Source organism: Megascapheus bottae, chromosome 14, assembly GCF_031878675.1.
Source record: "Megascapheus bottae isolate mThoBot1 chromosome 14, mThoBot2.hap1, whole genome shotgun sequence".
NCBI lineage: Eukaryota > Metazoa > Chordata > Mammalia > Rodentia > Geomyidae > Megascapheus > Megascapheus bottae.
The window spans coordinates 11,655,915-11,681,790 of record NC_143522.1 but is presented as its reverse complement, the minus strand read 5'-3'; the positions used below and the strand labels follow the sequence as shown (position 1 = coordinate 11,681,790).

At 45.2% G+C, this 25,876-nt stretch overlaps 1 protein-coding gene across 1 annotated transcript; it reads left to right on the top strand.

Moving 5' to 3' along the window:
* The first annotated feature begins 127 nt into the window (after positions 1–127).
* Fam161b (FAM161 centrosomal protein B) lies at positions 128–25,785 on the top strand. Its single transcript, XM_090344459.1, has 9 exons — positions 128–260; positions 13,330–13,628; positions 14,519–15,069; positions 16,693–17,039; positions 18,927–19,054; positions 20,022–20,186; positions 20,398–20,497; positions 21,635–21,768; positions 22,941–25,785. Exons 1-9 carry the CDS (start codon positions 207–209, stop codon positions 23,092–23,094), a joined length of 1,932 nt encoding a protein of 643 aa, XP_090200585.1. The 5' UTR covers positions 128–206; the 3' UTR covers positions 23,095–25,785.
* Positions 25,786–25,876: the final 91 nt, after the last annotated feature.

Below are 25,876 nucleotides of genomic sequence, written 5' to 3'. Positions count from 1 at the left end.
CCTAGGCCCGCCTTGAGTAGTACTTCCGGAATAGAGTCTGCCAATCCCATGCTAGGTCCCTAAAACCGGAAGTGAGGAAATAGACTAATCAGAAAGCGACTTTCGGTCCTCTGAGGAAAAAAGGGGCCGCAGTGGGCGCTGTCCGGCCGCTAGCGCTGCTGTCGCTGAGGCTGTCGCCGCTGCCCCAGCTCTGCCAGGTTGTGAAGATGACTGTGGGGAGGCCTGCGGGAGCCTCCGAGGACTCCGAGAGCAGCGGTCAGGTGAGACGAGAAACCAGAAGGGGGAAAGTAATAGTGCATCCAGTAAAGATGGCCTTAGAGACAACAGTGTTTGGCGTTGCCATGGAAACAGGCGATAGGGTCTTGGCGAGGAGGGATGGCTTTAAAACCCATCGGGATTTGTCTTAGGGCAGGAGAACTCTTATCCAGGTTTAAGACCATAGCAGTGACACGCAGTTGTGTTTTTTTTTTTTTTTTTTTTTTTTTTTTTTTTTTGCCAGTCCTGGGCTTGAGCTCAGGGCCTGAGCACTGTCCTTGGACTTTCTCAAGGTTACAGCTCTACCACTTGAGCCTCAGCACCACTTCGGTTTTTTTCTATGTATGTGGTACCGAGGAATCGAACCCGGGTCTTCATGCATGCTAGGCAAGCACTTTAACCACTAGGCCAAACTCCCGGCCCACAGTTGTTTTTTTAGAAGTAGTAGTAGTATTCTCTCAACAACCTTGTACTCAGAAGTATAATTGTATTCATTTTATAGAAAACAACTGAGGCAGAGAAATTGCCCCTAGCAGGGCACAGGTAGCTCATGCCCATAATCCTAGTTACTCAGGAATCTCAGATCTGAGGACCGAGATTCAAAGCCAGCCCGTACATAAAAGTCTGAAACGTTTTGTTGGTTGTGGCACATGAACTCTAGGCCTGGGCGCTCTGTCCCAGAGCTCTTCAGCCCAAGGCTACTGCCCTCCCCTTGATCCACAGCCTGACTTACGGTTTTTTGGTGGTTAATTGAAGAGTCTCAGGAACTTTAGTGCCCTGCTGGCTTTGAACCTTGATCCTCAGATTTCAGCCTCCTGAGCAGCTAGGAATACAGGCGTGAGCCCCTGGGTCTGTGAGACTTCTCTCCAATTAACCATCAAAAAGCCAGAACTGGAGGCATGGCTCAAGTGGTAGAGTGTTAACCTTGAATAAAAAAGCAAAGGCTCTGAGTTCCCAAGCCCTGAGTTCAAGTACCAGTACCAGAAGAAACCAAAAACCACAGGACAGGCACACAGGAAAAAAAAAGTATACACAAATGTGTACACAAAACGTTGTGTATACATTGGTGATTGCTTAGATTAGGTGGGTGAGAACTGTGTAGGAAGGTTAAGAGAAAATAGACAATGACTACTTGGGGTAGTCATGTTCTAACATGTTGAGAAACATACTATAAGCCACTGAATTATACTCTTTGAGTGAGTGAATTGTAAACTGTAGAATTTATATGCCAGTGAGGCTATATTTTTTTTTTTTGCCAGTCCTGGGCTTGAGCTCAGGGCCTGAGCACTGTCCTTGGACTTTCTCAAGGCTAGAGCTCTACCACTTGAGCCTCAGCACCACTTCCGGTTTTTTCCTATGTATGTGGTACCGAGGAATCGAACCTGGGTCTTCATGCATGCTAGGCAAGCACTTTAACCACTAGGCAAAACTCTCAGCCCGAGGCTATATTTTTTAAAGTAAAAGATCTGGGCATAAGCTGGGCTTGGTGGTTCATGCCTGTAATCCTTGCTACTCAGGAGGCTGAGATCTGAGGATCAAGGTTCAAAGCCAGCCCAGGCACAAAAGAACCTGGGACTCTTCTCTCCAGTTAATTCCTAGAAAATGGGAAGTGGGGCTTGGCTCAAGGGTAGGGCAGTAGCCTTGAGAGCTGAAGAGCTGAGGGATAGCATCCAAGCCAAGTTCAAGCCCCATGACCCACACACACAAAAAAAGATCTGGGCATTATGCATTATGGTACATACTTACAATGTCATCTACTCAGCACTTGGATGAGGGAGGAATTTGAAGGCAGCTTGGGCAAAGTAGTGAGACCCAATCTCAAAAACGAAATGAAATCAAAAGAGCTAAAGGCATGGCTCAAGTGTAGAATACCTAGGTTTAACACCCCAACATTGGAAGAAGGAAAAAAAAAAGAAGAGAAAAACAGCGAGAATGGGAAATAAGGAAAGGAAGAAAGGAGAGGATAAATAAATGTATGTATGTGTGTATGTAATGGCTAGTGGTAGAGTTCTTGCCTAGAATACATGAAGCCCTAGGTTTAATTCCTTGATACCAGAAGTGGTGCTGTGGCTCAAGTGGTAGAGTGCTACCTTTGAGCAAAAAAGCTTAGGGACAGCACCCAGGCCCTGAGTTCAAGTCCCAAAAATGGCCAAAAAAATATTAATTAGTCACGGTGGCCCATGCATGTGGTCTCAGCTCTTCCAGAAGTGGAGATAGGAGTAGCTAGGATTACAAGTATGATTCACTAGTGCTCAGCTGCTCCTGCTGCTCCTCCTCCTCCTTCTTCTCCTCCTCCTCCTCCTTCTCTTCTCCTCTGCCGGGGCCAACCGGCAGCAAACCAGGGTTCGCAGATTGGGGTTCCTGAAATAGGGGACAAGGACTAGGAAGAAAAAGAAGAGAGACAGACACACCAGGTCCGGGATGTCCGCAGTCCAGGCAAAGACTGCCGAGACTGCCGCGTTTATTTTCCACTCCCCCTTCTTCCCTCCTCCTGACCCAGGGAACCTCCAGGTGTTACATTCATATGGTAATTCTCAGGTCATTTACATAGAATAGGGCCAGAAAGCAATAAGACAATAAAGCCATGGTCTGATGCAAGTCAAGGTACAGTTTGATTCCACTCTGGCTCCCAACATGTCCCCCGTTTTTTATTTTAAAAGAAACACAAGTGCAATTTTTACTCTTTTCTATACCCCTAATTTATCCTGTCACATTTTCCAAAAATGACTTTGGTCCCTTGGTCCAACGGGGATTGATGGGCGGAGATTCAACTTCCGTGACTTCTTCAAGCTGACTCAGGGGCGTTGTCTCCCCGCTTGACCAGGGACCTTAAGAAGCCCAGCCTGTTTTATCAAGGGGTTGCAAGGATTAGACACCAGGAACAACAATCTACTCCAAACTAGAGATCATACTTGACATTCAACAACTGCACAAACTATCCTTGGCTACAATAGTGTAGCTTACCTAGCACCCATTTGCAAAGGCTTTTTCTTGATTGTCTGGGGAACTAAATTTCTGCAACCTTAACAATGCTTCAGTTGTCAGATCTAAACAGATTAATAGAGACACAAGCCACAGATTAATAGATCCACAAACTTTTCCTGAATTTGTGGCTGGTGTCAAAAATAAAAAATAAAAATTTTGCTCAATTAGGACTTTAAACTACCCACTATCACAGAAGATTGACAAGTTCCTGCCCAGTTATGAAAGGCACGGGCATTAGTAAGGCATGCTTACAAACTATTCTATGACCTCCCAGCTCTGATTAATTTGATTGGCCAAGCACAAGTGACTAAGATCTGACACCATCTCTGCCATCCAAGCAGAGGCTTTCGTGTCCCAGCAGTGTCTCTCCACACAGGGATAAACATGCCATTGGCATTTCACTTTGTTGGTTGCTGTAGTTGAACTCGGGGCCTGGGTACTGTCTCTCAGCTCTCCAGCTCAAGGCTAGCACCCTACCACTATGAGTCCCGAGCTTGGTACTTGAGTGCTTCCCCCCAGCTTTTTAGCTCAGAGCTAGCACTCTGCCACTTCAAGCTCCAAAGCAACTCTGTCCCAGCATCCTGCTGGCAGATTAGACACCATAGTCTCACAGGGACTTTGCTTTGCCCGGGCAGGCTCAAAGCTGCGGCTTTCAGATCAATGAGTCCTACAAAAGGCCACGTTACTCCAATTAAAGCAACAAGGTGGTCAACACAGAAATAGTCTCTAAGCATGAGCTTACCTAGAACCTGGTAAAAGCCAAAGTTACATCTGAATAAGGATTGCTGTCCTTCTCCATGGGCTAGCTGGAAGTTGCTATAAGGTAACTTACAAGAGCAAGCTGAAATAGCAATTAAGCAATTACTTTGGTAGTCCTAATTTTCCTTTTTTCTCTTTCTTTAAACATTTAAGACAACTTCACTTTCAAATATTGTTTAGAAACCCATTTCCAATGTTCTTAATAACTTTTACTGATACTGGCTTAAACAATTAACACCTTAGCCTTTATTTGCAATTGAAAAACCTTTAAGGGCACAAAGAACTCCTTCTGCCTTCAGGCCCCCTAAGGCTCAAGGCACTCCTCTTGCCTTTTAGAAAAAAGGGCTCTTTTGCAGTTTAGATTACTGTCTAGAACTCCAACAACAGTTTAAACTCAAATAACAGTTTTTCCCTAATTCAAGAACTATAGACATCAGTGCACCAAAAGTCTAAGTCTGGACTTAGTTTCCTCTCCTTTTTAAAATACACCCAATAGCATGGAGATAAACCTTTAAACATTCCTTTAAAATACTAATCACATTATCCACATTTTACCATCAGATTTCTAGTGTCAGTTTGCAAGAAAGGACAGGCAAAATTTCTGACGTTAATGAACAATTTTACATTTAAATCTCTAATACATGTTTCCAAACTTTAACTTAAAGTAATAAATCCCAAATTCCCTAACACCTCTGTGCTGAACAGGATACAATGTTTACAATGTAAACAGCTGTATGTATTGCAATACCAGATTTTTAAAATGCAGATTTCAGGATCTTTAGAAAAATACTTTTTACCAGTTTTTCTTTAAAACAATGCAATAATACTTTTAAGACATAGGAAACATTCAAACCTAATAATTTTCTTGAAGTTTAGACTTAGATTTACCCAATTGCCTTTGTTTCAAATGAGCTCAACCATTGTTTTATACAGCATGCTGACAATTTAACCTTGAACATATTCACTCACTCATTCACACACATTCATACTCAAAGATCATAAAGTGCGCAAAATTAATATCGGCCGTTCAACTTCCGGAAGTTTGTGTCAAGAGAGTTTTGCCAATTTTACTCTTACAGGTGAGAACCAGGTTCAAAACAAAACTTTTTGCAAGGCAACTTAGCTGGAATTTATTTTTCCAGGGCTTGTTACAATTGCAGACATGGGGGAGCGGCCATGCTAGGCCCAGAAATGTTCAAATAAATAACAAGGATGTGTGCTTGAGTATGCACAGAAAAACCATAAGGATCCATACTTAGAAATGGTACCAATTTTAAAGACAAAACTGGACAAGGAAAAATATGTAACACGAACAAGACAGAGAAACGGAGACTTTTAAATAATCAGACATTGACATATAACAAGAAAATTGGACTCAATCAGATACACTTAACACACACACAAAAAAAAACATGAGCTCAAATGAATGTTTTCACCAAACAGTTATTTTTAGAATTAGACATGTCTTGCTGGTGGGACTCTCAGGTATGCCTTGTTATCGACAAGAAACTCAGAAGGGGAGAGGGGGTCAAGGCGTCCCTTGACCACCCAGGCCTCTGTTTTAGGCCCACAGTGCACCTTTTCAAACAAACAAACAAAAATAAAATAAAATAAAATAAAACGCAGACATACAAGGGGGTCGGTCGACTTCTACTTACCTCTGGAGGCCTTTGCTTTTCACCTGGGCATCTTTTACAAAAAAGGTTATTAAGAAGAGGGCTGGTAAAGACAAAATAATGTCACATATTAAATTGTGTAGAGTGAATAAATATGTTAAAAGGTCCCTACATAATAGTAAAAGGAGGAGAAACACAGCTCATATGAATGTGTGGAACAAGTGGATCAGTAGCAGTCCCGATTGACATGCACAAATAACTCAGGTCCTTCTCACGTCGCAGGATGCACCACTGGAGGGTTGGGGGTGTAGGCCCAGTGAGTCGCTGCTTGGATGGCCACTGTCACTCTCCACGATCCGAATGCAGCGTTCAGGCAGCCAGCGGGCGTCATTTTCTCCTTGTGAAAAAACACATACATGCCCTCGACCCCAGGTTAGAACAGGATCGGGTCCATGCCAAGCACCAGTTAGGAGATCCTTCCACTTTACTAAGGCAAAAGGACGCTGCGCTCTTTTTTCCCAGAATCACTGAGCAGCAGATAAATTATTTGAATCCAAATTCAAAAAATTTAAAACAAATAAGGCATGATTAAGTATATTCACAGGGGTAGCAGGATATGACTCTCCTTTCTGTATTTTAGCAATTTGATGTTTTAATAATCCATTAGCTCTCTCCACGATGCCTTGACCTTGAGGATTGTAAGGAATGCCTGTAATATGAGTAATATTATAGGAATGGCAGAAGGATTGAACTGCTCGGCTTGCATAGCCAGGGCCATTATCTGTTTGTATTTGCGAGGGAATCCCCATCTCAGCAAAGCATCGAATGCAGTGAGAAATACAATGTTTAGTGGCTTCCCCAGCAAGGGGGGTGGCCAAGATAAAATTAGAATAAGTATCTACAGTAACATGAACATATTTTAATCGGCCAAATGATGGAACATGTGTGACATCCATCTGCCAAATGTGATTAGAAAGCAGTCCTCGTGGATTTATGCCTAAATGGGGGGCTGGTGAAAAAGGGACACAGTTGGAGCAAATCTTAACTATTTGTCGTGCTGCTTCTCTAGATAATTTAAACTGTCGGTGCAAGGCTCGACTGTTTTGATGATGGATGGCATGTGACTGCTTAGCAAGTTCAACCTGAGTTAAGTAAACTCTGGTGGCGGAGTCAGTAACCGCATTGCCCTCACTTAAAGGGCCAGGAAGATTAGTGTGAGCTCGAACAAAGCCAAAAAAACAAGGGTGGTTGCGAGAACAAAGCAAAGTTTGTACTTGGCGAAATTGGGTCTGAATATTGGAGTTAGTAGTTCCAATAAAGGGAACAGTTTCTATGACTTGAAGAGCACGAATTACATATTGACTGTCTGAATATAAGTTAAAGGGCTCGTCTTGTAACAGGACGAGTGCTTGTAAAACAGCCTCTAATTCCACCTCTTGGGCGGAGGAAAAACCCGTAACCCAAGATTGAGTTTTCCCATTAATGGTCAAAGCAGCCATTCCATTAGAGGATCCATCTGTAAATACCAAAGCAGCAGAAGATAAAGGCGAGGCCTGTACTATGGAAGGAAATAGAAACGTATGACACGCAGCAAATTGGAGAAGTTTGTTAGACGGGTAGTGATGCAAAATTTTCCCCATATAATTGGCCCAAGCAATGGCCCAAGAATCGCAATGGGCGAATAGCCAATCTTGCTGTTGTAGATTATATGGGACACAGATAAAATGAGGTTCCTGGCCTAAATATTTACGGGAATCCACTCGGCACATATGTATCAGATTAGCTACCAATTCGTAGTAGGGGGTCAGCACTTTGCCGGGTGTTGATGGTAGATAAAGCCATAAAAGTGGGCCATCCTGCCACAATGCAGCAGTTGGGGAGTGAGAAGTAGCTAAAATATAAACTCCCCATGGTTTAGAATAGTCACAATAGGTCACTTGTTGCTGGGAAATTGCCTTTTCTACAATTTGGATGGCCCTCCTGGCGTCAGGATTTAATTCGCGCAAGGATGTAGGGTTGGTATCTCCTTTTAAGAGATCAAAGAGGGGTTTTAACTCTCCTGTGGAGAGCTTTAGATAAGGCCCAAGCCAATTTATATCTCCTAAGAATTGCTGAAAATCATGAAGAGTTCTTTTTTTTTTTTTTTTTTTTTTTGGCCCCCTTCTCTTTCTGGCCCCGCTCGCTCCGGCCCCGCTCGCTCCGGTCAGGCTCGCTCCCTCACGCTCCTGGCCCCGCTCGCTCCGGCCCCTTCTCGCTCTGGCCCCGCTCGCTCCGGCCTCGCTGGCTCTGGCTCGGCTCGCTCCCGCACGCTCCGGCCCTGCTCGCTCCGGCCCCGCTCGCTCCGGCCACCACTCGGTTGGGCTCCGCTTGCTTGCTTTCGCTCTCTGTCGCTTGTTGCAGTCTCGTCTCTGCCACTTCCGGCTTGGTTGTGTCTCGTCTCTGCCACTTCCGGCTTGGTTGTGTATGTGGGATACCGAGGAATTGAACCCGGGTCTTTGTGCATGCTAGGCAAGCACTTTAACCGCTAGGCCAAACTCCCGGGCCCTATCATGAAGAGTTCTTAAGTGTGAAGTTTTTAATTGTATTTTTTGGCTTTTAAAATAGTGTGGGCCTAATATATGGCCTAGATATGTAAAAGGGGGGTGTTCCTGAACCTTTTCAGCTGCTATTATAAGGCCAAAGAGGCTCAGATCTTGCTTTAGTTGTCCAAAGGCTTGTCGTACGACGATAGGGTCAGAACAAGCCAACAAGATGTCATCCATATAATGAACAATATAAACAGAAGAAAATTTTTCACGAGTGGAAGAAATGGCTCTAGCTACAAAACTTTGACATAAAGTTGGGCTATTTGCCATGCCCTGTGGAAGCACAAGCCAGTGATATCGCTTCATGGGTTCTTTAAAATTAACAGAGGGGACGCTGAAGGCAAAGCGCTTACAGTCTTGAGGCACCAGGGGTATAGTATAGAAACAATCCTTCAAATCTATAATAATCTTATAAGTATCCTTTGGGATTGCCATGGGTGAAGGCAAGCCAGGCTGTAGGGCCCCCATCAGTTCCATTGTGGCGTTGACCTTTCTCAAATCCTGTAGCAGCCTCCATTTACCTGACTTTTTCTTTATAACAAAAATTGGAGAATTCCATGGAGAGTTAGAAGGGGCCACATGTCCCAAGTCCAGCCGTTCCTGTACCAGCTGCTGTACTGCAATGATCTTTTCTAGAGAAAGAGGCCACTGTTCGACCCATACCGGTTGTTCAGAGAGCCAATTTATGGGATCAGCATGAGGGGCAGGACAAACTACAGCCCTCGTTAAAGAATACCCTAATCCTTGTCTCGTAGGGTGAGACTGGGGTTGGAGTGGCTCTAGCTCCCCCTGTGCTGCTCGGCCTAGTCCCCTAAAGGGGAGGAGGCCTTGATCAAGTAACTGCTTAGTGACCGCAGCACTAGGACTAAACATATACACTCCCATTTTTTCCATGATATCACGACCCCATAAATTAATTGGCAGATGATCCAAGACAAATGGCTGAAAATGACCAGAGTGCCCTTCCTCATCTCTCCAAACAAGGATCGCACTGCTCTGCTGTGGGTCAGTTGCTTGCCCAACCCCCTGTAGGGAAGTCATAGAGGTTGTCAGGGGCCATTGGGCTGGCCAATGTTTTTTAGATATCACAGACACATCTGCTCCAGTGTCTAATATTCCTTTAAAGGGCTTTTCTTGTATAAATATAGTCATCTCAGGCCTCTCTTGTTTTATGCTTTGTACCCAATAGATATCAGAAGATCTAAATCCTCTCTGTCCACATGGGGAATTAGCAGTCTCCCCGGGAGGTAAAGGCACAAGTATTAATTGTGCTAATTTTTGACAGGCTGGGATCGATACCACGTGTTTCAGGGCAGAGGCCATAACTTTGATTTCTCCAGTAAAATCCTGGTCAATTTTGCCAGGTGTAATCTGTATCCCTTTAAGGGCTGAGCTACTTCGCCCTAACAGCAATCCAGCCACTCCCGGGGGAAGGGGGCCGAAGACCCCCGTGGGGAGAGCTTGTGTCCCCATCTCTGGGGTCAATACTGAGCAGGTGGAGGAACAGAGGTCCAATCCTGCACTTCCTGGGGTGGCATGGAGGAGGCCGGAGACTGATCTTGGGGGGTTGTTAGAAGATGCACTTGTGGCCGAGAAGAGGGAGGGACTGCCCCATGGTTTTGCGGGGCCAGGGGCTGGCCCCTTCTCCAGTTTCCCAAATACGGGCAGCCATTGCGATTTGTTGCTGACTTGCAATCTTTAGCCCAGTGCTTCCCTTTACCACAGCGTGGACATGTGCCAGGTGATTTTTCTCTCTTTTGCCTGGCCTGGCGTGGGCATTGCGTCATCCAATGTCCTATTTGTCCACAAGAAAAGCAACGCCCTGGGGGTCTAGCATCCCGAGAATGCTGCTGACCTCTATATTTTAGAGACTCAGTAACAGTCTTTCCTTGAGGAGCGGCGGCTAAAGTAAGGCCTTGTACATGGGAGGGTCCAATATCAGCACACAGTGAAATAAAGTCCGTGATTCCTCCCTTATTCCTATGGGGTCTGATAGCCGCCTGACAGGCGGCGTTGGCATTTTCATAGGCTATGTGTCTAACTATACTCTTCCTTGCATTCTCATCTTGTACTAGGCAGTCTGCAGTCTCCATTAATCGAGACAAAAATTCTAGATAAGGTTCATTCGGTCCCTGTTTAACTTCTACTAGATTTTTTGTACGATTGGAGTTGCGTAACTTTTTCCAAGCCTCTCTCGCCGCAGCATTTATTTGTAAATAGGCCTCCTTTGCATAACCCAATTGATCTTCGGTGTTTTTATAGGTTCCCTCTCCTAACAACTGATCAAAAGTGTAAGGCAGGTTCTTAGACCTATTTGTTTCAATTTTAGCCCGACACTGTGCAGTGAACTCTGTCTCCCATAATAAGTACTCTCCTGCATTAAGGCATGCTCTGGCAAGCCGCTTCCAGTCATTTGGGCATGCAATACCAGCACACGCGGCCTCCAATATTACTTGAGTAAAAGGGGCAGTTGGCCCATATTGGGAGCAGGCACTCTTTAAATCCTGTAATAGTTTAACAGGAACAGGTTGATGGTATACTTGTTCATCATGATCAACTAAACTAGGGAAGCATCGAGGCCCTGAAATATCTTCCCTCTCTCTAGCAGCCTGAGTCAGGTTTAATTGCGATGCACTGTGCCTGGTTGTAGTGCCTGTTAAAAGGGACTTGTTGCTAGGGCCTTTAGGCTTGCCTAAAGGTTGAAAAAGGGATTGAGGCCGTAAGGCTGCAGCCGGAGGCGGTGGGTGTGAGGGGTAAGGTTTAGAATCAGACACCATAGTGGCCTGAGGGTCATATTTCTTTCCTACTTCTGGGGGGGCTCTCTGCTCTATCCCCATTTTCGATAGAAGATGTAGCATTTCTTCTAACTTCTCTATCGTAGCCACCCGGCCCTCCATTGACTCATCATAACTTTCCTCCTTGATATTCAAACCTGAATTCTGATACTCAATATCTACTGGTTGTTGTTCCCTTTTCAAGATCTCACTTAGACTCTCTTGGGCTGCGGCATATGGCTCAGCCTCAGGTTTTTCAGAAGGGTCCTTTAACTCATAAATTTCCCTTAATTCAAGATTAAGTTCAGCATTCTCATGTAGAGGATCTATGCATTCACTTACTATATTCCATACATCAATAGCCTCTTCTGGGGTCTTTTCGGGGCCATATACATTATAATATTCTTGAATTCTTTTTCCCATCCGCTGCCAGGTTTTTTGGAATTCCTCCTCTATAAACCTCGGGCATGCCTCCTCGACAAACTGTAGGAAGCTCTGAAGCACCCCTTTTTCCGCCCACGTTCCGTGGGCTTCAAGTAGGCCTGTTAAGATCGGTAGATATAACCTATGGCTATTAACTTGACCCATAATTTTTACTCCTGACTATACACTCTCTTAAGATCCTCTCTTAATAGTCCTACGATGTGTTACTCACCACAGGGAGGGGTCCTTCACCTTCGTCCCAGATTTTCAGGGTCCCTGTTCGGGCGCCAGATGCCGGGGCCAACCGGCAGCAAACCAGGGTTCGCAGATTGGGGTTCCTGAAATAGGGGACAAGGACTAGGAAGAAAAGGAAGAGAGACAGACACACCAGGTCCGGGATGTCCGCAGTCCAGGCAAAGACTGCCGAGACTGCCGCGTTTATTTTCCACTCCCCCTTCTTCCCTCCTCCTGACCCAGGGAACCTCCAGGTGTTACATTCATATGGTAATTCTCAGGTCATTTACATAGAATAGGGCCAGAAAGCAATAAGACAATAAAGCCATGGTCTGATGCAAGTCAAGGTACAGTTTGATTCCACTCTTGCTCCCAACACTCCTCATCCTATTCCTCCTCCTCCTCTTTTTCTTCTTCCTCTCTTCCTTCTCCTCCTCCTCCACCTTCTCCTTATTTTGCTGGCCCTGAGGTTTGAGCTCAGGGCCAGGGCACTGTCCCTGAGCCTCTCTGTGCTCCAGGGTAGTGCTCTGCCACTTGAGCCACAGGTCCGCTTCCGGCCTTTTCTGTGTATGTGGTACTGAGGAATCAAATCCCCTTCATGCATGCTAGGCAAGCACTCTGCCACTTAGCCATATTCCCAGCTCCCCTTCTTTTTCCAACCCTCCTCAGAACCAAGCAAGATAAGCTGACCCTACAAATCCATCTCTTCACACAGGGTCCCAATGATATCCCATGATGTACTGCTACAAATTAACAAACCTAATTATTAATTAGGTATATTAACAAAAGTTCATTCCCTGCAAATAGAGAAATGAAGGAAAACGAGAAGGCACAGGTGGCTCATGCCTGTCATCTTAAATACTCAGGAAACAAATCTGAGGATCCAAGTTCAAAACCAGCCCAGGGAAGGAAAGTCTGTGAGACTCTGGTCTCCAGATAACCACCTAAAGGCTGGAAGTTAAACTGTGGCTCAATGGTAGAACACCAGAATTGGGCAAAAAAAAAACAGCTCAAGGACAGCATCCAGATCCTGGGTTCAAGCTCTGTAACTGGTACCAAAAGAGGAGATAGAGAAAGAAAGAAACAGAGAAAGAAAAAGAGAGAGAGAGGAGAGAGAGAAAAGAGAGAGCATGAGCACAGTGTGGCCGAGGTCATGGGAGGACTCCCAGAGACTCAAGTAGCATGCATGGTGGAAATGAGCTTCTCCAGCAGGGACTTCTTCAGTGAATGGAGTAAGGAACCAGCTTCAGCTCTTCACTGAACTCTCCTGGCCCTTCAGCCAGGCACAGCCATTAAATTGCAAGTTGTGAAATGTGTTTAAGCCGGGCATGGTAGCTCACGCCTCTAATCCTAGGTGCTCAGGAGGCTGAGATCTGAGGATCATGGTTCAAAGCCAGCTCAGGCAATACAAAGCTATGAGACTCTTATCTCCAATTAATCACTAGAAAATGGGAAGTGGGGTATGTCTCAAGGTTAGGGCGGTAGCCTTGAGCTGAAGAGCCAGGAACAGTGCCCAGGCCAGAGTTCAAGCCCCAAGACATGCTCCCCTCCCCCCCCAAAAGAAATGTGTTTAGAACAAAGACATCTTTATTTTCCTCTGTTACTTCCTAATCCTTAATATACTGAAGCTTATTCAAAGTGGAAGGAACATCTTTGAGATCATAGATTAACCCACAGTTTATTTCTATCCCACCTTAGATATTTCCTCCCAAATCTTCCTCAGACACTGAGCCAGAAGATGAGCTGGTTTTGCCCAGGGCTGGCAAACTGCATGACTTCCTCAGCCCTGAGGAAGAGACTGAATCTACTTCAGACTCCACCAGGAGCTTTTATGAGACTCTACAGATTCTAAAGCAGAAGGGCAGATTGAGTCTGTTGGAGACCTTCTTTCAGTCTGACTCAGAAAGTGAGGAGATCAGCTCTGAAGGTGATGAAGACCTGGACAGTTTCTTCCAAGACAAGAGCAGGGGGAAGCCACCGCTGCCAGGGTCTCTGAGGTAAGGTGCTATAGTCATGGCTGCCCCCATAAACCTCTCCAGGCAAGTCATGCCATGTCTCCAGGCCTCCTCCTCTTCATCTACAAGTCAGGGACTACTTGTATAACTTGCCACTTACGTAGGCTCTCCAGCAGGGGATCCAGCTAAGTACTTGCGATTCCTACTCTGCAATCTTACATCACTTAGGGCAGTGTTTATATCAGTGAAGCCCTAGAATTGATTTAACATCCTTGCCCCCCAACATGACAAGTTCCATTGACCTTGGCCAAGTCTCATATATATGCATGTATATATATTTTTTGAGACTTTTTTTTTTGGCCAGTTCTGGGCTTGAGCTCAGGGCCTGAGCACAGTCCTTGGACTTTCTCAAGGCTAGAGCTCTTCCACTTGAGCCTCAGCACCACTTCCGGCTTTTTTCTATATGTGGTACCAAGGAATCAAACCCAGGTCTTCATGCATGCAAGGCAAGCACTCTACCACTAGGCCAAACTCCTGGCCCCTATGCTTGTATATTTTATCTCACTTAATATTCACTCTCCCCCCAACAACCTTCTAAACAGATACTATGTTTTTGTCATCTGCAGATGAGAAAATTCAGAACTTCAAGGTTTAAACTGGATCTCTAGCTAAAATCTTTACTGTCCTTTGCTCTGTTTTCTCTCCCATATAGAAGGTGGCAGTTTCTGGATCCACTCTGAGACATTCCCATTGCCTGTGGGAAGGAGGGAGGCCTCAGGGGAAGGCTGTGGGCATGGAGGCAGTGGAGGTGTGGTGTCAGGCTGAGACACCACTTGTGGTCTTCTGAGTTGAGGCTTGAGGGGTGAGGATCAAGGAGGGGCCAGGCCTCTCAAGTTTCTTGTCTACCTACAGATCGGCTTTCTGTCTCTCAGGTGTGGCTCCACCAGGCGCTGTAGCTCTCTGAGCAGCCTTCCCTCTGACGTTCCCAGGTGCGAGGCTCAGCCACCCTCAGGCTCAGTGCCTCCTTCCCAGCACAGAAGTGTCAGCTCCTGGGCATCCTCCATCACTGTCCCTCAGCCATTCCGCATGACACTGCGAGAGGCCCAGAAAAAGGCCCAGTGGCTGGCCTCACCTGCCTCTTTTGAACAGGAGAGGCTGCAGGCCCAGAGGCAAGGCCAAGAAGAGGCTGAGTGTCACCGGCAGTTCCGGGCACAGCCTGTGCCTGCACATGTCTACCTGCCCCTTTACCAGGAGATCATGGAGCGCAGTGAGGCTCGGAGGCGGGCCGGGATCCAGAAGAGAAAAGAACTTCTCCTCTCCTCCCTGAAGCCCTTTAGCTTCCTTGAGAAGGAGGAGCAGAGAAAAGAAGCTGCTCGAAAGAAAGACTTGGCTGCCATACCTAAGGCCAAGGTCCCCCAAAAGAAAGCCACCAGAAGGATCCCCAAGTCTGTTCTGGAGCCAGCACTCGGGGACAAACTCCAGGGTAAAGATACCCTTGCCACTTACCGTCTCCTGCCTGAGGTCCTCAGAGGCACTGTGAGGATTTAGTTAGGGTTCATAGTCACCCTGGCTTGGCCATAGCTGTTCAGGTGCACGGACCAGAGCCCATACACATTGTGCGGGCCAGGAGGGAGGGTTGGGCCTGTTGATACACCAGGGAGTCCTGCAAGGTCCTCCAGGTGTCCCCCAAGCCTCGTCTTCTAGACTGGGCTCACAAGTACACATGAAACAGTGGAGACAGTGACACACCGAAGGAGCAGTTGAGACCAGTGCAGATTCCAGCCAGATATCCCTAGGAAAGCACTCAGCCCCTCCCCATCTGTACACACTGAACTGGTGGGACCAGTTCAGGCAGGACCCAGAACAAGTGACCACTAGGACTGACTGTGAGGGAGAAGCATGGTTAGTTTGATAACGGATGGGGGAAGGGACTGGAGGCAAGAGGAAGCCAAGAGAGTCAGAGAGAATGAGGGGTGGGGACAAGGGCCCCACCCCAGGAATGTGGACTTCATTCCTAGGGCACTGACAGAAGCCAGGTTCAGTGGCTCATACCTGTAATCCTAGCTACTCAGGCGGCTGAGATCTGAGGATCAAAGTTCAAAGCCAGCCTAGGCACTAAAATCCATGAACCTCTTATCTCCAATTAACCACCAGAAAACTGGAGTTGGCTTTGTGGCTCAAAGGGTAGGGTAGTAGCCTTGAGCTGAAGAGCTCAGGGACAATACCCAGGCCCAGAGTTCAAGCCCCATGTCCCCAAAAATGCGCACACACACACAGACACACACACACACACACACGAAGAAAAGAGCCATTGACAGATTTGAAGCAAGGTGTCTCATGATCAAATATGCAATCTAGAAAAATCACTTTGATTGCTGCCTAGATAATAAGGGTGGTAAGACTGGCTGGCTGACTTCTTTGTGCTTTGCCCTTCAAGGAGGAATTATGGCTGGACACTTGAAATCCTAGCTATTCAAGAGGCTGAGATCTAAGGATCATGGTTCAAAGCCAGCTCAGGCAGGAAAGTCTATGAGACTCTTACCTCTAATGAACTACCTCCTCCACCTCCCCCAAAAATTGGAAGGTCAACTGTGGCCCAAGTGATAGAGTACTAGCCCTTAGCAAAAGCAGCTTAGGGCACTGGGCACTAGTGACTCACACCAATAGTCCTAGCTCCTAAGGAAACTGAGACTTGAGAACTGGGGTTCAAGGCCAGCCCAAGCAGGAAAGTCCATGAGATTCTTTATCTCCAATTAGTCACCAGAAAACCAGAAGTGGTGCAGCAGCTCACCAGTGGTAGAGCACTAGCCTTGAGCAAAGGAGTTCAGGGATCGTGTCCAAACCCTGAGGGTAAGCCCCATAGCTGGGGGGAAAAAAAAGCAGCTTAGAGACAGTCCTTAGGTCCTGAGTTCAAGCCCCAAGCATTCATAGAGACAACATAACAAAAGTGTGAGCCTGGTGCAATGGTGTGTGCATGTAATCTTAGCGCCTCAGGAGGCTAAGGCAGGAGGACCTTGAGTTGGAGGCCAGCATGAGCTACAAAACAAAACTGCAGCCCTTCAGTGCTCCCTCCTCATCCGTCACTGCCCTGACTCTTTCTCCACAGAAGCTGAGCTCTTCAGGAAAATTCGCATCGAGATGAGGGCCCTGGACCTGCTCCAGATGGCCTCTTCCCCCATCAGCTCCTCTAGCAGCCGGGCCGACCCTCAGTCCCGCACAGCCACCCGCACTCGAGAAGAAAAGCTGAGCTTTCTACAGACTGACTTTGGATTCCAGCCTCAGGTGAACCCTTCTGTGCCTGATTACGAGGCCCTTTACAAGGCCTTCCAGCGAAGAGCTGCCAAGAGAAGGGAGACACGAGAGGCAACTCGTAACAAGCCCTTCTTGCTGAGGACTGCCAGCCTGCACCACACCCCACGGCCCTGTGAGACTCCTGCCACTAGAGAGAGAAAGGTGAGTCCAGGCAGGGGTATCTGAGGCTTGACATACAGGATGGGCCCAGATCTTAAAGGAAAGCACTTCTAGTAGTGGGTCTTGAACTCAAGGCCTGCACTTCTTGCTTAGCTTTCTTTTAGATGTGTGCCAGTGCTGAGAGTTGAATTCAGGGCATTGTCCCTAAGCTTTTTTTTTGCTTAAGCTTAGTGCTGTCCACCTGAGCCACACTTCTACTTTTAACTTGGTGGTAGGCAGAGACACAGATCTCAGATTTTTCTGCTCAAGCTGTCTTTGAACCATGATCCTTAAATCTTAGCCTACTGAAGATTATAAGCATGAGCCACCAGCATCTGGCTTATTCTACCTTAATTAAAGCAAGTAAGCAGGCAAACAAATAGCTCAACTAGAACCAGATCCACATTCTTGTAAACGTAAAACTGCAGGAATCCTTCATCCCTCTTTTGAGGGATTTTTGAAGAAATGTCTAGGAGCCAGAAAATTTGTCTCAATTGTTTATATCCCTTTCTCAACACCAAAGAACTCTTCACATTGTTTAAAAACTTTAGGCTTAGCAGGGCATCAGTGGTGGCTCACGCCTCTAATCCTAGCCATTCAGGAGGCTGAGATCTGAGGATCACTGTTCAAAGTCAGCCAGTCAGGAAAGTTTGTGATACTCTTGGCCCCAATTATTCATCAAAAAGCTGGAATTGGAGGCCAGGAGTTTGGCCTAGTGTTAGAGTGCTTTCCTAGCATGCATGAAGAACCGGGTTCTACTCCTTGGTACCACATACATAGGAAAAAAGCCAAAAGTGGTGCTGTGGCTCCCGTGGTAGAGCCTTGAGAACGTCTAAAGATAGCACTTAGGCTCTGAGTTCAGTCCCCAGGACTGGCAAAAAAAAGCTGCAAGTGGATCTGTGGCCAATGGTAGAGCACTAGTCTTGAGCATAGAAGCTCAAGGACAGTGTCACATCCTGAGTTCAAACCCCAGGACTGGCACACAAAAAAAGAAAGAGGGCCAGGAGTTTAGCCTAGTGCTAGAGTGCTTGCCTAGCATGATTCTTCAGTACCACATACATAGAAAAAAGCCAGAAGGGGCCGGGAGTTTGGCCTAGTGGTTAAAGTGCTTGCCTTGCATGCATGAAGACCCGGGTTCGATTCCTCGGTACCACATACATAGAAAAAAGCCAGAGGTGGTGCTGAGGCTCAAGTGGTAGAGCTCTAGCCTTGAGAAAATCCAAGGACAGTGCTCAGGCCCTGAGCTCAAGCCCAGGACTGGCAAAAAAAAAAAAAAAAAAAAAAAAAAAAAAAGAAAAAAGCCAGAAATGGTGCTGTAGCTCAAGTGGTAGAGCTGTAGCCTTGAGCAAGCCTAAGGATAGTACCCAGGCCCTGAGTTCAAGGCCCAGGAATGGCATAAAAGAGAGAGAGAGAGACAGACAGAGAGAGAGAGAGAGAGAGAGAGAGAGAGAGAGAGAGAGAGAGAGAGAGAGAGAGAGAGAGAGAGAGAGAGAGAGAGAGAGAGAGAGAAGGGAGGGAGGACTGGGACCAGGCAGGCAGACAAGAAGAAAAGAAAGGAAAGAAGGAAGGCAAGCAAGAAGGAAAAGGAAGGAAGGAAGACAGACAAGAATGAAAGAAAGGAAAGCAAGCAAAGCAAGAAAGAAGAGGAAGGAAGGGAGGGAGGGAAGGAAGGAAGGAAGAAAAGAAAGGAAGGAAAAACTGAGAAAACTTTTAAATTTAATATTCAAGTCTTAGCCTGGTTGTTAAACTTGATCTCATTACCCTTGCCTTATTCCCAGGGGAAAACAAAGGCAGGTCCTCTTTTTCAGTCATTTTCAGACATGGACTCCTAGTTCAGATAGAACCTAATCATACCTGCTGTCCCACTATGGCTCCCCTCTTTGCCTACAGGATTCCCCACAGCCACCAGCTACACCTCTGGCAAGGAGTCGTTCTCTGAGTGGCCTTGCTTCTCTTTCTGCCAACACCCTCCCAGTGCACATCACAGATGCTACCAGAAAGAGGGAATCCGCCGTCAGGTAAGTGGTCAGTCAGGCTACACAAGACTTGGTGCTCAAATCTTGGCCTAAATTCTGGAATCCACTCTACGCTGGGCCTCTGCAAAGATACTTCAAAGGGTCTAGGGACTCTCCGATAAAGACAGTGTCTGCAGACAATGTCAAGACTAGAAATTCCTTAGGGACCCTATAGAAATATAGAAAATACAGAAATACATAAGGACAAACACTTTTTTTTTTTTTTTTTTTTTGCCAGTCCTGGTCTTGAGCTCAGGGCCTGAGCACTGTCCTTGGACTTTCTCAAGGCTAGAGCTCTACCACTCGAGCCTCAGCACCATTTCCAGTTTTTTTCTATGCATGTGGTACCGAGGAATTGAACCCAGGTGTTAGTGCATGCCAGGCAAGCACTGTATCACTAGGCCAAACTCCCAGCCCACAGTTACTGTTTTATGGAGTACAAGTAGAAAGGACGAGGTGGGCCCACCTGAGACGGCAGGCTCTTGTCTTTTAGAATGGATGTTTAAGATGACACCTGAAGATTGAGGAGTGAGCCAGACAATGCTGAAGAGAAAGAAGGTTCCAGAGCAAAGGACATGTAAAAGCCCATACATGAAAGATGAAAGTAGCCAGGAGGAACAAAAATTCAGGGAGGGAGACAAGCAGGTCACTGAACCTGCTCTGATTTGAAAGGCTCAGAAATTCTTCTTGGGGAGATGTCAGCGTCAGCTAGAAAGCAAAAGCATTCCTTTCTTCCCTGGAAATCAAACCCAGGGCCTCATGCATTCTAGGCAAGTACTTTGTCTCTGAGCTATCCTCACAACTCAAGGCTGTTTAGTTTAAGCATTTTTATATGTATTTGGGACTTTGGGACTTTGGGACTCAGGGTCCTACCTGAAAAGGCCACTGACTTTGCAGAGAGAATTCTACAATTACTTTACATATCCCTTGGTTGGTCATCTGTACTCTTTATTTTGATTCCTCTCTTTAGAACTTCACTTGAAAAAAAGGGCAAAGCAGATGAAAGTATTCAGTGGTTGGAGAAGCACAAAAGAAAATGTCAAGCCATGTCTAAATCAGTGACCTTGCGTGCAAAAGCCATGGATCCCCATAAAAGCCTGGAGGAGGTGTTTAAAGCAAAGCTGAAAGAGAATCGGTCAGTGTCCTTCATATGTCAAAAGGGTCCCTGTCTTAGGGTGCAAGTGGCAAAATGGAGTCATCAGCGCATGCTTTCATAAACATTGATCAACATTTTTGCCAGACAGTAAGCGATTAACATGCCTGGGAGTTACTCTGCTTAACTGGAATGAAAGGTTATTTTTGATCATTAAAGATGGAATTCTTTCTAGAAATCTTGTTAATTCCAGGAACAATGACCGTAAAAGAGAAAGAGAATATAAGAAAGAATTGGAAGAAATGAAGAAGAGAATACAAACACGGCCCTACCTCTTTGAACAAATTTCAAAGGTAAAATCAAACTGCCATTTTCTTTCTGCCATGAATAAAAAGCATTTTAGAAATTATGGAACATTCTAGTGGGTGGGTTTTAAATTTTTCCTTAGGACTCAAGGTATTTTGGGTGGGGGTGGGGGGAGGAAATGGGGACCAAGACATGAGAAAGGGTATCAATGTCTGTGAAGCAATGAACCTTCTATCTGGTGAATATAATGTAACTCTTCTATTAATTATAATAAGAATATATGAAAAAAAGGTATTTTAAATTGAACCTTACTTACTTTCTATGCAGTTCTGGAACTTGACCCCAAGGTCTCTATCTCTTTCTTGGCTTTTCCCCCTCAAGACTGGTAGTCTCTGCTACTTGAGACACACCTTCCTGTCCAGTATATTGCTGGTTAAAGGAGATAAGAGTCTCACAGATTTTTTTTTTTGACATGGGCTGGCTTTTGAATTCTGATCCTCAGATCTCAGCCCCTTGAGTAGCTAGAATTACAAGCATGAGCAACAGTGCTGGACTTATTGAATGTACTAAAGGCAGGTTATTTCAAATCTGTTTAGTGTTCCCAATGACAGACTGGTTGCTTTTAGATCTTTAATATTTTGAGTCCTTTTGTTTCATCTGAATTTTATTTGTCTCCCACAAATTTAAGTCCTTGCTTTTCAAAGCTGGGGCTCCAAACTGTTAGAAGTACAGAATCCTAGGTCCCTGTAAGACTTGCATTTTAAGAATACCCTCAAAGGGGACTGGAAAGGTGATTTAGTGGTAGAGTACTTGCCTAGCATGCCTGAATCCCTGGGTTTGATCCCTTAGTACCACATATGCAGAAAAAGCCAGAAGTAGTGTTGTGGTTTAAGTGGTAGAGTGCTAGTCTTGAGGAAGCTCAAGGACAGTGTTTAGGTCCTGAGTTCAAGCCCCAAGCCTAGCCAAAAATATAATAAAATATTCTAATAAAAATATTATACACACACACACTCAGGGGGTTCATTTGTACTGAAGCTTGAAACTATTCTCATGCCAATCTGTCTAGCACTAGGGCAGATGGAGGTGGTAAAAGGGGATATATTATAAGGATATTGATTAAGCAAGAAATTTAAGAGTCATCTGGCAATTCAAAAGACAGCTACAACAGGTAATTTCATTCACAGGACCTTGCCAGGAAAGAGGCAGAACAACAGTATCGAGACACCCTGAAGCAGGTGGGACTGGAGGAAGACTTTGTGAGAAACAAGAGTCAAGGCAGCAGACAGTGGAGGGAGGCCAAAGTCAAAGATTCTCCTAGGTAAGCTGAGACTCTGTCTTCTTACTGCAGCTCTAAACAAACTTCAGAACAACCACTTAACATTTGAATAACACATCTGAACTGAGAATAGTGTAGCTGTAAATAAAGTCTTAAGCATTGTATACTGATTCCTTCAATTTGAATCAGATCATTTTTCAGCTCCTAATACCCTGAGTGAAAATAATTTCCACTTATTTTGGGGGGAAAATTACATATACCCCATTTTGATTTTTTTCTTTTTTTTTTGGTCATAGGGCTTGAACTCAGCCTGGGCGCTGTCCCTGAGATCTTCAGCTCAAGGCTACTGCCCTACCCTTGAGCCAAGCCTTACTTCCTGTTTTCTAGAATTTAATTGAAGATAAGAGTCTCAGGTCCTCTTGTGCCCAGCTGGCTTTGAACCTTGATCCTCAGATCTCAGCCTCCTGAGTAGCTTGGATTACAGGCGAGAGCTACCACGCCCAGCTTTGAATAAATCAAGTATTCCATCTTTTATAACATGAAGTAATCCTTCTAGATAACTCATTTAGCCCCACTTCCACCATAATTCATTTTGATATTGTCTAAGTCAAAGGAAGAAAAGTACAGTATTTTCTATTATTAACTTTAATTTTATCTTCTTCCTTTCTTTTGAGCCAGTCCTGAGACCAAACTCGGACTAGGTGCTGCCCCTGAGCTTTTCTACCTGTTGTTGAAGCAAAGTACTCTCTACCACTTGGGCCCAGTTCATTTCAGTTTTGTGTTTTTTGTGGTTAATTGGATATGAGTCTCACAGATGTTCTGCCTGAGCTGGCTTCAAACTGCCATCTTCAGCTCTCCACCTTCTGAGAAGCTAGGATTACAGAAAAGAACTACTGGCACCATGTTTTTTTTTGTTGTTATTTTTTTTGTGTGTGTGTGTGTGTCAAGAGGCCTGAGCATTGTCTTTGAGCTCTTCAGCTCTAGGCTTCCACCCTACCCCTGGAGCCACAGCCCTACTTTTCATTTTCTAGTAATTAATTGAAGATAAGAGTCTCACAGTTTTTTTGTGGCTGGCTTTGAGCCACAATCCTTATATCTCAGCCTCCCGAGTAGCTAGGATTACAGGCTGAGCTGCCACGCCTGGCTGTTAAAACCATTCTTAAACTTTGCAGTACTTCCTTTAATTTAAAAATGTTTCATGTTTTACTTTACAGCATACATGAGACTACAAAACTTGGCATCAGGTATCCAGAGAAGGATTTAGAAGAATCACTAGAATTGCCCCGCACAGGCCCCAAGAAAGAAGTGGAAGAGGACCTGTATCATGACTCACGACACAACCTCAAATTACTTGATCAGTCCACCTAATTTTACTGTTGTTGAGCATCATCCAGAAATTAACCAGTTGAGTCAAGACAGGAAAAGCTTGGATTTGGGTTATGGCTGCTGTTAGAAAATAGGGAACAGTAACAGAAAACAGTTTAAGGAAATCAAAGTGGGAAAGTTCAGGGCGGAGTGATCAGCCAGGGATAAGGCTTCTTTGTGCCTGACACAAGTATATATGTAAACAAGACAGGGCCCAAGGCCAAATGCCTATCCAGCCTAGTTAGAAAAAGTGTTGAAAGGGTAGGGTTTGAAAGAGTAGGGCCAGGAGTTTAGCCTAGTGGTAGAGTACTTGCCTAGTACACATGAAGACCGGGGTTTGATTCCTTGGTACCATATATAGAAAAGCTGTAAGTGGTCCTGTGGCTCAAGTGGTGGAACACTAGCCTTGAGGAAAGCCTAAGGACAGTGCTCAGGCCCTGAGTTCAGTCTCTAGGACTGACAAAAACAAAAATGATAGAAAGTAAATAAAACCAATGTGCCAGCAGGTGGCTCATGTCTGTAATCCTAGCTATTCAGGAGCTGATCTGAGGATCAAGGTTCAAAGCCAGCCGGGCACAAATGGAGCTGAGACTTTTATCTCCAATTAACCCCTAGAAAACAGGAAGTAAGGTTTAACTCAAGGGTAGGGTAGTAGGCTTGAGCTAAAGAGCACTGGGACAATGGCCAGGCCTAGGGGTAGGGCGGTAGCCTTGAGCTCAGGGACAGAGCCCAGGCTGAGTTCAAGCCCCATGACCCACAAAAAAAAAAAGATAAGAGAGTAGACTGGAGAGTACAAACATGGCTGGAATATGGCTCCAGACTTTCTAGGACAACCACATTTCATTATAAGCCAAAAATTTGCATGTTGGCAATTAAGATTTAGAAATATTGTGTAGGTAAAATAAATCAGTTTATCAGACTCAGCTGATAGGAGATAACCTTAGTACAACATGTTCTTTTATTCTCAACAGCTGATATTTTGGGTCAGATAGTTTCTTGTTGGTCACTAGGAGATAGAACTGGATTGTACATTGTAGGATGCAACATCTCTGGCCTCTGTCTATCCATTGGATGCCTGTAACACCTTTCTTCCAGTGATAACCAAAAATGTCTGCAGGTATTGCCAAAATGTACCCTGGAAGCGAAGTTGTCCCGGCTGAGAATCAAGACTTAGTATCAAAGTAAGACTTAGTATCAAAGCCGGAAGTGGTGTTTTGGTTCAAATGGTAGAGCTCTAACCTTGAGAAAGCCCAAGAATAGTGCTCATGCCCTGAGTTCAAGGCCCAGGACTGGCCAAAAAAAAAAAAAAAAAAGTGCCACACACTCAGTCTACATAGTACAGGATAATTATGCAAATTAAGAACTTAAGATTTAAATAGGAATTCTTTCCAATTATCTGTTTAGAATGTGCTACTGACTCAGCATGGAGTTAATTTTAAATAAACTGAAAACTTCTCTTGACAGCTATGATCTACTAGTAGATGAGCTTTGGAATATTTTTCTTCTCTTTAGGAGTGGCAATTTGGGTGGGAGGGTGGCCTAGTGGTTAAAGTGCTTGCCTAGCGTGCACGAAGCCCTGGATTCAATTCCTTAGTACCACATACACATAAAAAGCTGGAAGTGCTGCTGTGCTCAAGTTTGTAGAGTGTTAGCCTTGAACAAAAAAAAGCTCAAGGACAGTTCCCAGGCCCTGAGCTCAAGTCCCAAGATTGGGGGAAAAAAAAAAAAATTGGCTATTTTAGTTGGGTGCCAGTAATCCTAACAACTCATGGGGCTAAGATCTGAGGATTGCAGTTCAAAGTCAGCCCCGGCAGGAAAGTCTGTGAGACTCACCTCCAATTAACCACCTGAAAACCGGGTGTAGCACTGTAGTTCAAGGTGGTAAAGCACTAACAGCAGCTGGGTGCTGTGGCTCACGCCTGTAATCCTAGCTACTCAGAAGGCTGAGACCTGAGGATCGTGGTTCAAAGCCAGCATGGGCACTAAAATCTGTGAAACTCTTTTTTTTTTTTGCCAGTCCTGGACTTCAGCTCAGGACCTGAGCACAGTCTTTGGACTTTCTCAAGGGTAGAGCTCTACCACTTGAACCTCAGCACCATTTCCGGCTTTTTTCTATGTATGTGGTACTGAGGAATCTAACCCGGGTCTTCGTGCATGCAAGGGAAGCCTCTAACACTAGGCCAAACTTCTGTCCTTAAGTCCGTGAGACTCCTATCTTCAGTTAACCACCAGAAAACCAGAAGTGGTGCTGTGGCTCAAGGGATAGAACAGTAGCATTGAGCTGAAAAACTCAGGGACAGTGCCCAGGCACTGAGTTCAAGCCCCATGACTGCCCCCCCCCAAAGAGTACTTAATGGAACTAATTTCTCACGTTTACTTTTAACTATTATTATTCTGGGAAAATTAAAAATTACCTATCATTTCCAACTATTTTAGATGCAGACACAGTCTTTTCTGCTGATGGTTGTTATTTCTTTCTTTTGCCAGTTAGAAACTATAGAAACTAGGATAACTCTTTGTTATGTCTCCTAAAATTCTTCAGTTCAGTTTTTCTTTCCTAGTATCCTGCTTGCTAGGTAGGTGCTGTAGGTGCTTAAATTACTTCCCCAGCCATCAGTGCCCCGTCTTAAAGAGAAGATATTATTTTCTTTATCTCTCAAAGAAAACAAGTTGTTACTAAAAAGTCAGTGAACTGGCTGGGCTGTTTTATTTATTTAAGGGAAAAACTGAAGCTTGGATCATGTGATTTTTAACTTAAAAAAAAAAGCCCTCTTAACATGCTACC